At 37.2% G+C, this 15133-nt stretch overlaps 2 protein-coding genes across 6 annotated transcripts in view; one reads left to right on the forward strand and one right to left on the reverse strand.

The window, feature by feature from the left end:
- On the forward strand, positions 1-9919 carry srr (serine racemase). 2 transcript variants are annotated; one of them, XM_048554582.2, is made up of 7 exons: positions 1-73; positions 2365-2552; positions 3168-3346; positions 5760-5890; positions 6447-6595; positions 6674-6763; positions 7039-9919. In XM_048554582.2, the coding sequence occupies exons 2-7, from the start codon at positions 2378-2380 to the stop codon at positions 7275-7277; spliced, it is 963 nt and encodes a 320-aa protein (XP_048410539.1). In that variant the 5' UTR covers positions 1-73; positions 2365-2377; the 3' UTR covers positions 7278-9919. The 2 variants fall into 2 exon arrangements, with proteins under 2 accessions (XP_048410539.1, XP_048410538.1); XM_048554581.2 differs by having other exon boundaries at positions 16-70.
- The window catches only part of gtse1 (G-2 and S-phase expressed 1), a 24176-nt gene continuing 15198 nt past the window's right edge, over positions 6156-15133 (reverse strand). For 2 of the 4 annotated variants that reach the window (XM_048554578.2, XM_059654628.1), the window contains exons 8-11: positions 14699-14944; positions 13996-14146; positions 11908-12018; positions 6156-8239 (exon numbers count right to left, since the gene is read on the reverse strand). In XM_048554578.2, coding sequence (XP_048410535.1) covers positions 8153-8239; positions 11908-12018; positions 13996-14146; positions 14699-14944 — 595 coding nt within the window. In that variant the 3' untranslated portion in view covers positions 6156-8152. The remainder of the gene's footprint in view (positions 8240-11907; positions 12019-13995; positions 14147-14698; positions 14945-15133) is intronic. The other 2 variants (XM_048554579.2, XM_048554580.2) reach the window with 2 other exon arrangements.

The following is a 15133-nucleotide window of genomic DNA, read 5'->3' on the forward strand; positions in this document are numbered from 1 at the left end:
GACAGGAAACCGGAAATACACTGGAAAAGCATCTAATGCTGCACCGGAACGTAAAGAGTAGACTTGAAAAGTAGTGAGCATTTTTATTTTAAACTATATAGTTTAAAGTATTTCTTTATGTTAAAATATACTACCACTAAATTTATTTTTCATTGCTGTTTTGATCTTGTTACTGCCTTATGTATGTGGTTTCTAGCTGTTTCCAAGTTTACTTTCTCCTGTCGTGAAGATGATCGCCCTCTCCAACGCTAGGATATAACAGACTGGGGGAAGGATGATATCCATCAGATTTAAAATCAAAACAGCCAATATTTTTAAAAACTTTTTCACAATCTCAGGCCAGAATGAAGTGTATCGAGAAAAACACTTGGAGTTTAGTCTCCTTCGTAATCAAGAAAACGCAGTAAATTCGTGCATAACAAGGCTCCATAAACCTTGAAAATGGCAAGATAAATAATTGCATCTGACAAATGGAACTGAAAGGAAATCCTTTCTAAAATAACTAACAACGAGCACGATGTTCTAGAATTAAGTAAAATACTACAGGATAACTTGTCACCTGGATGTGAGTTTGCTCGCTGAGCTGGAAGGTTTGTTTTCAGACGTTTCGTCATTTCCTGTTCTTTTTCTCAGAGGGTGGTAGATGGGCTCCAAAATCAATGTGTTTGTTGATGGCGCTCCGGAATGCTTCTAAGCATTCATGGCATTCCAACCGGAACTCCATCAACAAACACATTGATTTGGAGCCCATCTACCACCCTCTGAGAAAAAGAACAGGAAATGACATCACCAACCCAAGGAAACCTAAACCGATAAATAGAAAGCGGGACATAACACCAGCGCTTCACCGGAGGCGCACTGATGATGTTACCTAGAATGGTGACAAAACATCTGAAAACAAACCTTCCAGCTCAGCGAGCAAACTCACATCCAGAACCCCAACCTGAGCTACAAATCTTCTCAAAACTCACTAAACTTGTCACCTGTTTAACCCAAGTCCTTACATATGACTATCTTGAGCTCACTGCTTTGCTCACTAACAAGTTTATAACATTGGAAAACCTTGTTAGAGGCGTGTATACTCTTGAAGGTGGACGAGGAAACAAAATACTCGGGTATTTTAATTACCTCAGATATTGGAGCTAATAACATTTATTGCATCTGCATTTTAACACCAATAGAAACAGGGTTGACAGGGGCTACTTAGTTGAGACGACTGTTAACAATTCAAAATGAATCTTAGAAAGATGAGATAGCTGCTTTTCGTAGACTAATGGCCCTATTCCCATTATTTCATGATATGAAAAGTTTGGGGGGGGGGGGGAGAAAAAAAGAAAAGAAATCACAGAAATCAGTGTATATAACATCTCAACAACAGATGAACTTAGCTGGGTAAGTGACAGATGCCACAGTATTCCCTGAGCTAGCAAGGAGATGGGGTTTACATGTTTCTGCCTCAAGATTGCTTTTTAATTACTCCTATGAGACAGCTTTTTTGGATGGGAAATAAACTGTGCACACAGCTGTAGCTTTTAAAAAAAAAAAAATCAACCTGTTCAGACATGTTGTGATACACTTCTGGAGCAAGTAGAACTTGAACGCACGATTTCTGGCAGAGGGCTAGGGACACAACCACTCTGGCACTGGGCTCCCTACACAGCTATACTCTTAACAGTTAAAAGAAAAACTATCAAATGGTCACACATGATAAATGGTTATTTAGGTAAAAATGAGGACCTCACAGAACAACTTGCAGCTGTGTAATATCCTCAATATAATAATCAAAGGCATATTAAAGAGGGGGAAGAACAAAACAAATAAAACGGAATGCCAAACTATGGAAGGAGAGTTGGAAGAGGGCCAAAGATTTAGTCAAAACTAAAATGTCTCTTGAAAGATCATTGAAGAGATCAAGGGACTTAGGATGGCAAATAAAACCATGGCTAAGGTCTCTGCCAATAATGATGGAGTGAAGGTCAGGGGAAAGTCACAAAGTCTCGAGTTTGAAAACCTTAAGAAGGGAAAAGGTGGCACGTCAGGTAAAGCTGCAGAGATATGAAGGGGAGGAAGTTTGAGAGACACTGATGTCTCATACCATGACATGATTCAGATTTTTCCCCTCTAGAAAGTAAATTAGAAACAAAACAACAATTCCTCACTTTTTCATAGAATGCATCAGACGCCTTTTAAATAGCTATCTGAATCTTTCTTGTAGCAACATTTGATCACAAAACTACGTAAAATTTGAAGTAGTGGATCAAATCTCTGTGACTTTTTGGTAGATAGAATGAGACAAGAATAACGTAGATATCAACTTATTCTTAAACTGTTTTTTAAAGTGCATTTCTATGTTTTACAATTCAGATTCAAAACAGAAATGGAAGAAGCAGAAACCTTGCTGAGTTTACAGATGTTACAGGAAGCCAGGGAAGCAGTAAAGCAGAGTACTTTGCAAGTTATTGAAACTCCTGTGATCCATCTGCCTCATGGGGCAGTTCCAATGAAAATCAACTGCGATCTGTATCTTAAGCTTGAAAACATGCAAACAACAGGTCAGTACAATGAATGAATGCTTCTATGTTGTGTGTCTGTTTACTCCATATTTTGCAATACAGTAAATTGATGTGAATTTTTAGGTTTTTTAAAAATGCTGAAGGGAGACACTTTGCATAATTAATAGTTCAGAATTCTTAGTTAAACTGTTAAACATTAATTTCAAAGTAATGTTATTCTTTTGTCATTATATTGGAGTTCTTGAACTAAAACATCATTTCAAAAAAAAAATATAAAGAAATTGTGCATAGCAGACCACGTTACTTTGATTAGTCTTTTATTAGCCCAAAATCTGACTTAACTACGTAGCTATCCACAGGCATTAGATAAAATGTAGCAAAATAGGGGATTGACAAGTCTGAAAGACTTGCATTTATTTACTGCTATCTTGTGAGCTACTGCTGTTTAGGGGTTTTACATTAGTGAAAAAAAAGTCAGCCAGAAATCTATGAATATAAATTAATTTACTGGCCTTAATACTGGCATAAGACGATCTCTAAAATTTTAAAAGATGCTCAGAAAACGGGAGCCAAATTTTGAAACATTCATTCAATATGGCACACAATTAAATGCCTTCAATCCTAATAATATATAAACTTCTAATTATTTTGTAGGTTCATTCAAGATCAGAGGAGTAGCAAATCAGTTTTCCAAAAGAGAAACTGGGCACTTCATTACAATGTCAGCAGGAAATTACGGGAAAGCCTTTGCTTATGCTTTGAACCATTTTGGGCTTCGAGGAAAAGTACTAATGCCAGACACAGCACCAGCATCAAGGGCTGCCCTGATTGCTGTAAGCATGGGTATACATATTTGGTAACTTTGGAAAAGCCTACATTTGAATTGAATCTAAACCTTTTCTGTAGCTAAAAAAGGACAAGAAAAGGCCGCTTAGCTGGAGGTAAAACAAGGATTTCCGAAGGTTTTGGAGTATATCTGTAGCTCAGGTTGAGAGTATTGAGGTTGGTTGGCTTGCTGAGCTGGTTTGTTGTTCTGCAGACGTTTCGTTACCATGCTTGGTAACATCCTCAGTGCAGCCTCTGATAAAGCGCTGGTGTGTTTTCCACCTGGTTTTTAAACTCTGGGGTCCATTGCGATGGATTGCCTCACTTCCAGGTTTCCTCCACAGTGGAACGTATATGGGGTTGAGTTCAATGTGTTTATTACTAGCCTGCTTCGTGGAGTGCCATGCTTCCAGGAATTTTCATGCTTGTCTCTGCCTAGCCTGTCCCAGGATCTTGGGGTTGTCCCAGTTGAAGGCGTGGCTTTCCTTGTCCATGTGGATTGAGATGAGCGAGTATTGGTCGTGTCTTTTGTAGCCATTTGGTGTTCACGTACTCCCGTTGTTAGTTTCCTTCCTGTTTGTCCGATGTAGTGTTTCTCGCATTCTCTTCGGGGGATCTTGTAGCCGACATTGGTCCTGTCCATGGCAGGGAGTCTGTCTTTAGTTCAGGTGAGCACTTGTCATAGGGTTGACATGGGCTCGTGTGTGCCCCTCTGATGCCCAGCGGTCGTAGAAGCCTTGTGGTGAGTTCTGATGTGTTCCTGACACATTGTATTATGTTATCCATAACAAGTGTTCAACAATAATGGATATCCAAAGAACTGGGTCAGGTGATGCCTACAGGAACAGCATCAGAAAGATTCTACCTGCCCCCACACACTCATCACACTATCCTATATCAGGTTACACTAAGTTACTTTTTTTTTTATACAGTCCAATCAAGCATAAGTAAAATCTAGAGAAGTTCACTCCTATTTAGCAGGCAAACCTCTGCAATTTCAATTTCAGGGATAGAAGCACATTTGTTTCTCTTAGATGACGAGGTGTAGAGCTGGATGAACACAGCAGCCCAAGCAGGATCAGAGGAATAGGAAGGTTGACGTTTTGGACCGAGACCCTTCTTCAGAAATGGGGGACAAGTTCTCCAGCATCTGCAATTCCTATGGTCTCTGAAACAATTTAAACCCCGCTGCGAAGCCTCTTCTAAAAGGAGGCCTACCTTGAAGAAGTTACCCTCCTCCTTCTGGAATCCCCTTCCTCTCCCCCCATTTCTGAAGAAGGGTCTAGGCTGGAAACATCAGCCTTCCTGCTCCTCTGATTCTACTTGGCCTGCTGTGTTCATCCAGCTCTATACCTTGCTATCTCAAATTCTCCAGCATCTGCACTTCCTACTATCTGTTTTTCCCTATACCAGTTTGACTTTCACTAAGTTGGCAGTTGCAAACAAACTCAACATGAAGGACAAGACTTTAATTAGCATCTACACAAAGCAACAAGTAATTCACATTGATCAGTCTGTAGCAATACAGCATTAGTTGGTGCTATTGCCACAGCTGTGGCTGGGGCTATTCAAAGGACGAAAGAAACTCAAGTTCTACATCCTTAAAGCAGTTCCATGATATCCTAATCCTAGAGCAGGATTCCTGAATTGGGCAGAGAATTCACGTCGGCACTGCAAAAAGCAGACTGTTAAGAGTCACCCCAAGCTACAAAGAAACCGGAATGCTGAAAGTAAAGTAGACAGCTGCCGCTAGATACTAGAAAATTGCTTTAATCTTAAACCACATCACAGTCGTCTCAATACATAACCACATGGAGCCCGAGGAACACAGCAGTCCAGGCAGCATCAGAGGAGCAGGAAAGCTTATGTTTTGGGTTGGGACCCTTCCATGAAAGCAAGTCTGGCTGCAAAGTATTTCTAACACCTGGAGTATTTTGGTTTCAGTTTAAGTCCTGATTTCTGTTCCATTGCAGCTTTAACAAAATACAAGTATGTTGAAATAATGCATTGAAAAGTGGTAGCTCAGCTCTTGCAAAATATTTGTGACTAGATAGTCTTCATCTGCTTAACGGCAAATATCTTGAAAAGATATATTTAAGAACTCCAAATTGTCAAAATAGTTTCTTAATTAGGAAAAATCGGATTTTCTCTCCGGGTATCTGAATGAGTTGAATAAAAGACAGTTTAAATCATCTCAATTGTATTCATAAAATGAAATGTATCACTACGAACATATTAGACTCAGCTTTTTAAAAGTAAAAAGATTCTTTGCAAGTGATGTAATTTCTAAAAACAAGGGTCACAAGTTAATTGAGTGTTTAATCTCTTCACAGGTCTTAATAAATGGTAGAAGTATTCTTCACTAATGTCATTGATAACTACTACGTTTGAATCTTGTACATTTTTATGATCACAATCTAGAGTTATGGTGTAGAAGTTGAACAGATGCCAACCAAGTTATTATTGCCTGTTGTGGAACAATTTGTTAAGGATCAGAAAATGAGTTTCTTACACCCTTTTGATGACATGGATTTGATTGCTGGCCATGGAAGGTAAAAATCCAATTCCTATCATTAACTTCACCTAGAAAGACACTTCTTGAAATCTTGAAATTTACTGCATTGCATCAAAGCAAAGGAGGCATTCTCACTCAACCCATAGAAGTGGCTATATGGAGTCTAGTTGTCCTCAACCAGACAAGTCTAACCTTTACATGGTCTCTTTAAAAGATCATACCCAACCCAAGTTACTTTATTCCATTAGTCAGAGACTTCTTCATCTAAGCTGCATTCAGGTTATCTTGAAAAAAAGTGACAATTCTACACCGAAAAGAGTGATTGTTTAGTAGATCATGTCCAACTTTTGGTGCTAACTGCTTAGTACGTGATTTCACAAGTCTCATTTTATACACAAGAGCAACTGTTGTATTGAATGGATTTAAACATCATACATACTGGCAAAAGATAGAAGATGAAGCTACCAAAATGAGAACATGTTTCAATAATTAGCATAAATGACTGGTGCAAATATTAACAGTTTCGTTCAAAAACATTAAGACAAAAACTACTGATCAAAATCTAAAATATCTCTTCTTTTACGTGTTATTAGTGTTGGTCTAGAAATTCTTGAAGAAATCCCATATCCTGATGTTGTGGTAGTTTCTTGTGGAGGTGGTGGCTTGCTTGCAGGCGTGGCTGCTGCCATCAAACTATCTGGCTGTACAACCACAAATGTATATGGAGTGGAACCAAGAGGAGGTAAACTATACAGAAACACAGTTTAATTTAGTACCAGTTTTAAAGACACCAACTTCACCATTTATTCTTGATCATCAGCTTGTACCATGTACAGAAGTTTTAATGAAAATAAACCAGTATTTATGGATGCAAACAGCATTGCCACAGGGCTTGCTCCTCCATTTGCAGGTGAGTGGAAAAGAAATATACAGCTCTAGTTTCTGATGGAGGTTAAACAAAAAAAAGTCAGATTGCAAAAAGCAAGTTGTTGGAGATTGGAAATTGTAAACAAATACTGTATTTAATAAAGTACAAAAGATCTGGTTGTTAAAAGAAATCAGGAGAGACTGCCAGAAAACCAGTTCAGGGCATCAAAACTCAAAGCAACAACAGAAAAATAAAATATTTTATATGCCAGTAACATAAATATTCATCAGGGTCTTTCAAATTCTATTTTGCAATAGGTTCAAAATCATTCCAGATTTGCAGACAACATGTGAAAGAAATCCTATTGGTATCAGATGATGAAATAAAAGCAGCAGTTTCCATGCTTTACAAAATTGGTCTGGTTGTGGAACCCTCAGGAGCAGCTGCTTTTGCTGCTATTGTAGGAGAGAAGATCAGACTTAAAGGAAAGACTGCAGTGGTCATAATAACTGGAGGAAACATCAGTCCTGAAGAGCTTTGTCATATTGTTCATTAATGGAAAAAAAAATTGTCACACGATTACAATGAAAACTAGGTAAACAACAACAGATCTAAAATTTATACATAAATGGACTAGAGAATCATGATATGTCATATTGAGTTCAGTAAATAGTTAAATTGAAACATTTGAGTTTTGTTCTCCAATGGCTGTAGTGGAAAAATACAAGAACCACACTAGTTTGTAATTTTGTTTCGCCCAACCACCTCCCCACCCTTTTTAAAAAAAAGCATGTAACTCATCTTTTATAATTTAATCTAGTCCGTTAAATGTCCTACAATACTTGTATTTTAACACAAGATAGTAATCAAATATAGCCTGTATAAAATATTGACTTCTGCGACTTTGTCCGATTATTTGAATTCACCAAAAAAAGTGAGCAACATTGTACAAAATCCCCTGAAAGTTTCTTTGGAACAATTTTTAGCAAATTGGTACCTTAGAACTGAACTCTGGTTTTGTTGTTACAGCTTTGACTGTTGAAATAGTTTAAAAAACAAACTTGCACAGCAAATGGGAAGGGGCATCAATTCTGAAAAGAGTACACATTGACATTTCAAATTTTTCCTCTTTATTCATTTAATTAGCCTTTCAATTATTAAAATAAATCAAAGTAAATCTACCAGGAAAACATGACTTTAATGATGGCATTTACATTTTAATATTAATTGTGGTCCAAAAGACATTTTTAGTAATCCAGAAGAACAAAATGTCAGACATTATTTCAGTTCATCCATGGACTTTAGAGAAAGTGGGAAAGTGTAGACTTATAGTAAAAGTAAATAAACAATAAGAACAAAACAGTTTGAACAAGATTAAAACAATCTTATGACAGTATAGAGATGTAGCTATTAACAATTAAAAAGACACCTTTAAAACTTCAGTAAAGGAGAGTCCAAATTCACATTTTCCTTATTGGCAGGGCTCAACATAATCAGCGGAGAGTTGAAATCTATAAGCTGAAATTGAAATGGTTTTACTTTTAACAAAATATACAATCAACATAGAATCTTAGAGCACAAAATGAAGCTGTTCAGCCTGTAACAAATCTCAGGAAGAACCATCCAAGTGAATCCTTTTCCCTGTAATCCTGCAAATAGTATTTAAATACGTCTAGTTGCTATTTGAAAGCTCCTAGGAATTAAAATCCACCATTTCCTTCAGGTATCGTGTTCCAGAACACAACTATCTTTGTGGGGAAGGGAGAGGAGACCCCAATTTTTCCTGTAATTTAAACCGGAGACTTTTATTTATGCAAGAGGAAGTAGTGTTTCTACTTGTTTTAATCAACAACCTCTCAAAACTTTGGATACTTTAAAATCATTGTCACCAATGAGAACAATCACAGGCTCCTTGATACAAGAATGGGAAATCCACACTATTTTCTCCAAGAGCTAAATATTGCTCCCAAAATGTGGTGTACAGAGTTGAACACAAGGCTGCTGAGGCTCAACCAGTGGGCCTCCCATCGACAAAGTTATGTATCCCACATAAATTGATTAGAATTATCAGATCACACTTCAAAAAGTGTACTAAAAACAAGAGTATAGCCCCAGGCCCTTTTGATCTTCAAACCTTTTAAAAATCTGCCCATGCCAAATTGCTGTTTACAATGTTGCCAAGCTTAATGTCATGGTACTCTTCAGACTCAAGTCCAGGCTATCTTAAACAAAAGTAATGGTCATGACGCAGATTTCTGGCAAATCCAGCATCGATTTCTCTCTGGTGGAAAAACAAAATCTGTTCACCATATGCTCTGCCACTTATCCTTTAGTGAATTATGTATTGGAGGTTACCATTCGTTATCCCTTTAATCCCCAATGCCGTGGTTTTGAAAAGTTGAACTTTGTTCTACTATATCAAATCTTCCTAAACACTGTAAATATATCCACAACATTATATTACCCAATCCTGTTGTTAGATCATTCGGACAAAAGCTACTTAAATGAATGTTGGCAGTGACTCATTCACCCATATTTCTCTAAGTGTCAATTTTGTCCTTGATGGTGGCCTCTAGCAGCTGTCATACTAAAGACAATGGATTGGCCATCTCGTAGTTACCAGGTTATTCTTTTTGATTTGGGTGTTAGATTTGCAAGCCTGTAGTTATTTGGGAGTTCCATACACGGAAGATTAAACAGTGGTGAATGGAGTCTCTGCTATTCCATCTTTGCTTCCCTTAACATCATATGGTGCAATCCATCTGGATAAGATAACTTGTTAACTTAAGTGATACAAACTTGTTCATCACCTCTTTTCTATCAATTGCTATTCTGATTAATGTCCTTTTTTGCCTCCTGTACTACATTAACTTCATCCTATGTGAAGACAGATGATCAGTACCTTAGTTATATCCTCTGCCTCCACAAGATTTCAATCCTCATCATGTTGTAAGACAACTGCTTTCTTTTCCAATATTAATGGCAAGATTGCACATGCAGGGCACAGATTTCGAGATTCACAGATAATGCAAAATTTGACAGAATTGTAAATAAGGTGTATAGTGACGGCCATGCTGATGAAATGAACATATATATGGCAGCTGAAATTTAACACACAGAAGTGTGTAGTTGTACATTGAGAGTAGGAAGAATAAGGATAGGCAATATAAAATGAAGGACATCGTTCTAAGAGTGGGTGCAGCATCAGGAGGTGTGGTGATTTTTATTGTCAACCAATTATGGAACAAGCTTCAGCAGGTTGAAAAAGCAGTTGTCATAAGGGATAATGGACTTTTAAAAAAGTATAAAGAACAGTCATATTATGCTGAACCTTTACACCTTAAATCTTTTCTGTATCCAGTTAAGACAATGCTTCCAAGGATGAAAGTTTAATTTGAGGATAAACTGGCAAAGCTGAAAAAATGTTTCCCTTTTGGATGTGAAATTTGAGGAGATCCAAAAGAGATGCTCAAAACCATGACAAATCTGCACAGAATTGACAAAGACACTGCTGCATTGGCATAAGGGAAGTAATAAAGAGCAAAGACATTTTATGCAACAAGTGGTTAAGATCTAGGATGCAAAAGTGCAGAGAAGACACATTCAAATCATGGTTTTCAAAAGGAAAGTGGATAACTATAATAGAGAAAGTCGTCACCCATGGGGTAAAGATGGAGGAATGGAACAAGCGGAATTGTTCTTGGAGAGCCAAGATGCAATAAGACAAGTGACCTCCTATTGTTTTTTCCCTACTTTAAATTTATCAGGTGTAAAAATAAACATTTTGTATATTGTGTCTGGATGACCATCACTTCTCCTTATGGAGATGTTTAGACTGTATTCAAATCAACTATCATCTTGAGAAGCCTGCCATTTGTCACATTTCCTTTGTCAGTTTGTTTGCAATCTACTAAATCATTGGGTATTTTCACCTTTATTTTTGTCCTTTTTAGAAATATCACAGGAAACCCACTATTAGGATCATTCCCTAGATGTTTTCTCATGAAAGATATCGCTTACTTCATTTTTAGATCTAGAGTCATGACTGGTTCTTTCTGTACCGAGCTAGAAATGTAAAACCCCCACCATTTCTTTTGATTCCGATTTCCACCTCACAGTATCCAAAAGAAGGTTTAGTTCCATCTTTAAGTCATATTCTCTACTCTAACCACTATAAACATACCACATGGCAAGTACTTCTTGTTTTAAAAAAACCTTACTTAAACACACTCACATTAATAAGCATTGGTGACATCTTGCTAGTTTGTTGCTTTAATGCACCATCTCAATTCTCACTATACACTTGCAGTTTATTGTCATTTGCCCTTTCTATTTTATTATGTACTTTATCTGTCTATAGTGAGCACTCCATCTGTTTAGTTATTTTGTCTCCCCTGCCCTGCGAAGATGGTTGTGAAAGAGGCAGAATTTAAACTTTGGCCCCAGCCAAACTATTCAATTTGTACAAGTCCTGCCTACACCAAGAATTCTTTCCCTCGATACATTCTCCAAATAGACATTCAGCAAAACTATCCTCCTCACTAACATTCAAAAGTATTCCAGAGAATACTATCTTTGATATCCCTGACTCCTAAAACACTGCATATATAGAACCTTAACACTTTTCCTATCCATTTTACTGGCTGGAAGGTGGTGCCATTGCAGGTTGGAATCCATATTGAAACCAACGAGAAAGCAGTTAACATTTCAGGTGAAAGGGGATTAATGACAACATGGTATTTTATTATTTTTTAAACAATAGACATACTATTTTTATAAGTTATCAGTATGACATTTAATAAATTAACTGCTTTAGGCAATCTTGTTGTCTATATCTGTTAACATGAAGCTGAGTGGCTTATCTGCCAGCCATTTATATGTATTTCTACGGGTTGACAAAGCACAAGTTAACATTATCTGCTTAGATCACAAATTAAAATTATAACAAATCTTTGTGTGCTGATTTAGAAGTTAGAAGTTAGGAGTAACTCTAAAGTTCTGATCCACCAAATCCAAAATTAGTCAAACTAGCAAGTTTTAAAATAAAAAAATTAGGCACAAATAGAAAGGCATTTCCAGCTTTTTGAACTCAACTATCATTCAGATACCCCTAGAATGGTAAGTATTAAAGTTCACAGTTAAGTTTATCCTTGCTGAAATAAGCTAACCAACTGAAAATAACTTACCGTCTCAGGAGCCTTCATTGGTGCAACTCTGTTTATTTCAGGAGTATTTGAGAGATCAATAAGTGGACGGTCTTGAATTTGCTTATTTTTTGTACCTTCAACAGTGAAATTCTAATGGAAAAAACAATTTAAAAAAAAGGAATTATGGTACTGGTTCCGTTCAATCAATAGATACCAAGCAGTTACAAAAATGTTTTCCATTAAAAATGTCCTGTCAACTAGATGACTAGTGCAGCTAAAATATTGATAGCTAATTCATCGTAAGTGGAAAATACAGCCTATCCAAAAGATATTTAAAACATTCTAAATCTCATTCTCTTCCTAATAAATAGACTGTAAGCCTGAGTTTATAACTAGTAGAAGCTATATCATATACTCATGGTCAGGAAACTGGGGATAAAGACTTCTTTGTCAGACTGGCGATTTGTGACCAAGTGGGCTCCAACCACAACTGTTTTCAACATATATATAGGTCAAGTGAGTGAGTGGGAAAATGTGGAAAAAAGTGTTGAAGTTGTTAATTATGGAACAAACTCATGTACAAAACAAAGCTAGTTCAAAAGATGCAGCAGTCAATCAGGAAGACTAACATCTGTTAGCCCTTATTTCAAGGAAGTTGAAGTCTTACTGCAACTGCACAACATGCTAATGAGACCTCACCTGGAGTAGAGACTGCAGTTTTGGTCTCCTCATCTAATGAAAGGATGTTATTTCATTGGAGGCAGTTCAGAGAAGGTTCATGAGGATGTTTGTGATGTGGATAGTTTGTCCTATGAGCAAAGATTAAACAGGCCGGGTCTCCTCCTTGGAATTTAGATGAATGAGAAGCGATCTCACTGACACGTTAGAATTTTTAAGGCTTGACAGGATAAATCAAGATGATGCTTCTCTCATGGGAGAGTCTGAGAATTTAAGAATGCCAATTTAAAACAAAGATAAAGAAAGAATTTCTTCTGAGGGTTGTGTCTCTTTGGAACTCTGCAGCCATCACCCCCTCTCCTCCAGCTCTCTCTGGCAAAGAGTCCTTGTATAATTTTAAAAGATGGAGAGATTCTTGATGAGCAGGGGAATCCAAGGTTACAGGGAAAGTGCGGGAAAGATCAACCATGGTCCAATTGGATAGTGGAGCAAACTCAAGGGGCCAAATGGCCCACTCTGTTCCCACTTCTTATGGGCAAGTAATCACGGGCTTGGAATGATAATCCAGAGAACTAAAAATGTAAATTAGAAAAAAAGTGATGACAAAGTTGTTAAATTGCCATAAAACACCAATGGGTTCATTGATGTCCTTTAGAGAGAAGGGACCCTACCAGTTTTGGTCAGAATGTGCACGTTCCCACATGAAAATCGTTGACTCCCTTTTGAAGTGGCCTCACAGCAGCACTAATTAGTCAATGACAGCAGATAAATTCACCCCCACAAAAACTATCAATGAGAGAAAAATCACCTCAATACATGTAACTATTGGAATTGGGGTCAATAACACAAATCGACCCCGACCACACAAACTACTCAAAATGTTTGCAGCACATGGACCAAGTGGGCAAAACACAGTCTGTTTTCTTCTGTACTTTCTATCACACAACTAAATGTGTCATGATATAAAAATATTAAGAATTGATCTTTGAATTTGTTCATCTTATTTAACACCTGGGATTTTCATGGATTGAAGTGGTTTAAGTGAAGACAAAATGGCCTCACAGGCATCACCTGACCCAGTTTGGTTAGGTTTCATAAAACAAACATGGGTTGCACAAAATGTAGTCGGAGCAGACAAGGAATATACAACCAACTGCTATTACTTTGGCAGAGCAGGAAAATGCATTTTAAACTGCAGAACAGAAACAGGCCCAACAATACACTGTCCACGAAGACAAATGCTGGTTTCCATGATACTAGCACAAAACTAAGAACTTAAGATAACTGCAATATTTGCTATGGTGTACAGTCCACGAACTCAACTAACTAATCACGGACTCAGTTTTAAATTATCATTGAACAGCACTCAGTTATGTCTTTATCTTTCTTTTATATCAGACACTTATTGTGGTGTACACAGCACTCACTGTATTTATTGTATATTCCTACCTCCTTGCTTTGAGGCTCAGTTGGGTGCTTTAAAGCTTTTTGTGGTTTATCAGGAGAGAAGTCTAGAACACAAGGAATCAGGGATGGAGACAGATCCTCTTCAGAAGACTCAGATGAGCAAAGGCCCTCTGGCTTTCTCAATGTCTGTTCCCTATCAAGGCAAAACAGTTAATGGCAACAGACTGTAAATTGACTAAATTGTAAACACTGAAATTGCACCCCAACTCCTAGCCATATTTCACAACAGCTGAAGTCATGCACTTAGTAGCTTATTAGCAAACATTAAAAGTTAATTGAAGACTTATTTTGCTAGACTTGAATTTAGACAGCTTGTCGGATTGCTCCATGAGATAAACAGAAATTAGGTTACCATATGAAGCTATAAATTGTTGACATTACAAAAAATTTATATTCAAAATTTATTATAATATGGTAAAACTGGTCTTTACAGTGAAATAATTATACTAGCATATTTGCTCTATGCACTTAGGGAAGGAATTCAGCCCTTCACCAATACCCTTTTAAAAAAATTGAAGTGTTCTTGGAAAGTTTAATGTACTAAAATATGCTTGAATTTGCCACGATACAAATGCTTTTTGTTGAGAAAACAACCAGGTTAAGTTAATAAAAAGTGGCAAGGCATGCATTTGGATTTTTTTAAAAACAAAAAGCTTCAAATTCAAACAAAATGTTTCTGTCTCACCTTACTAGAATAGTCTCATTTGCTGACATACTACGGTTTCGTGTTGTAATTTTGAGAGACGACGCAGGTCTTGGTTGTGTTCGTGGAGTGAATGTTGGAATACCTGACCTACGACGATTTAATGGGGTGGGTAAAGCAGGTAAACGTTTTGTTGCAGATGTTACTGATGCCAGCTTGTTTGTAATGGTAGGTGTTTGCAGCATTTCTCGAGTAAGTGGTCTATTTGGAGTACGAGCCTCTATACCACTGATGAAAATATTAAAACAATATTAGCAGCCATAAACAGAGAGTAACCCAACATTCGGAGATAAACATTTCCGCAACCTCACTTCATGACTATAGTTGGAAACTGCCACACAGTCTGCATCCCAAGAGAAATCAGATCCAGCTTATTGTACAAAGGGGATGAGAAGTTAAGTTTAAAGAGAGATTTTT

Source organism: Stegostoma tigrinum, chromosome 25, assembly GCF_030684315.1.
Source record: "Stegostoma tigrinum isolate sSteTig4 chromosome 25, sSteTig4.hap1, whole genome shotgun sequence".
NCBI classification, from domain to species: Eukaryota; Metazoa; Chordata; class Chondrichthyes; order Orectolobiformes; family Stegostomatidae; genus Stegostoma; species Stegostoma tigrinum.

Coding starts and splice junctions, on each gene's coding strand:
- srr (XM_048554581.2), top strand. CDS start 36: ATGCTGCACCGGAACGTAAAGAGTAGACTTGAAAA. Junction 2,553..3,167: donor TGAAAACATGCAAACAACAG/GTCAGTACAATG, acceptor ATTATTTTGTAG/GTTCATTCAAGATCAGAGGA. Junction 6,764..7,038: donor GCTTGCTCCTCCATTTGCAG/GTGAGTGGAAAA, acceptor ATTTTGCAATAG/GTTCAAAATCATTCCAGATT.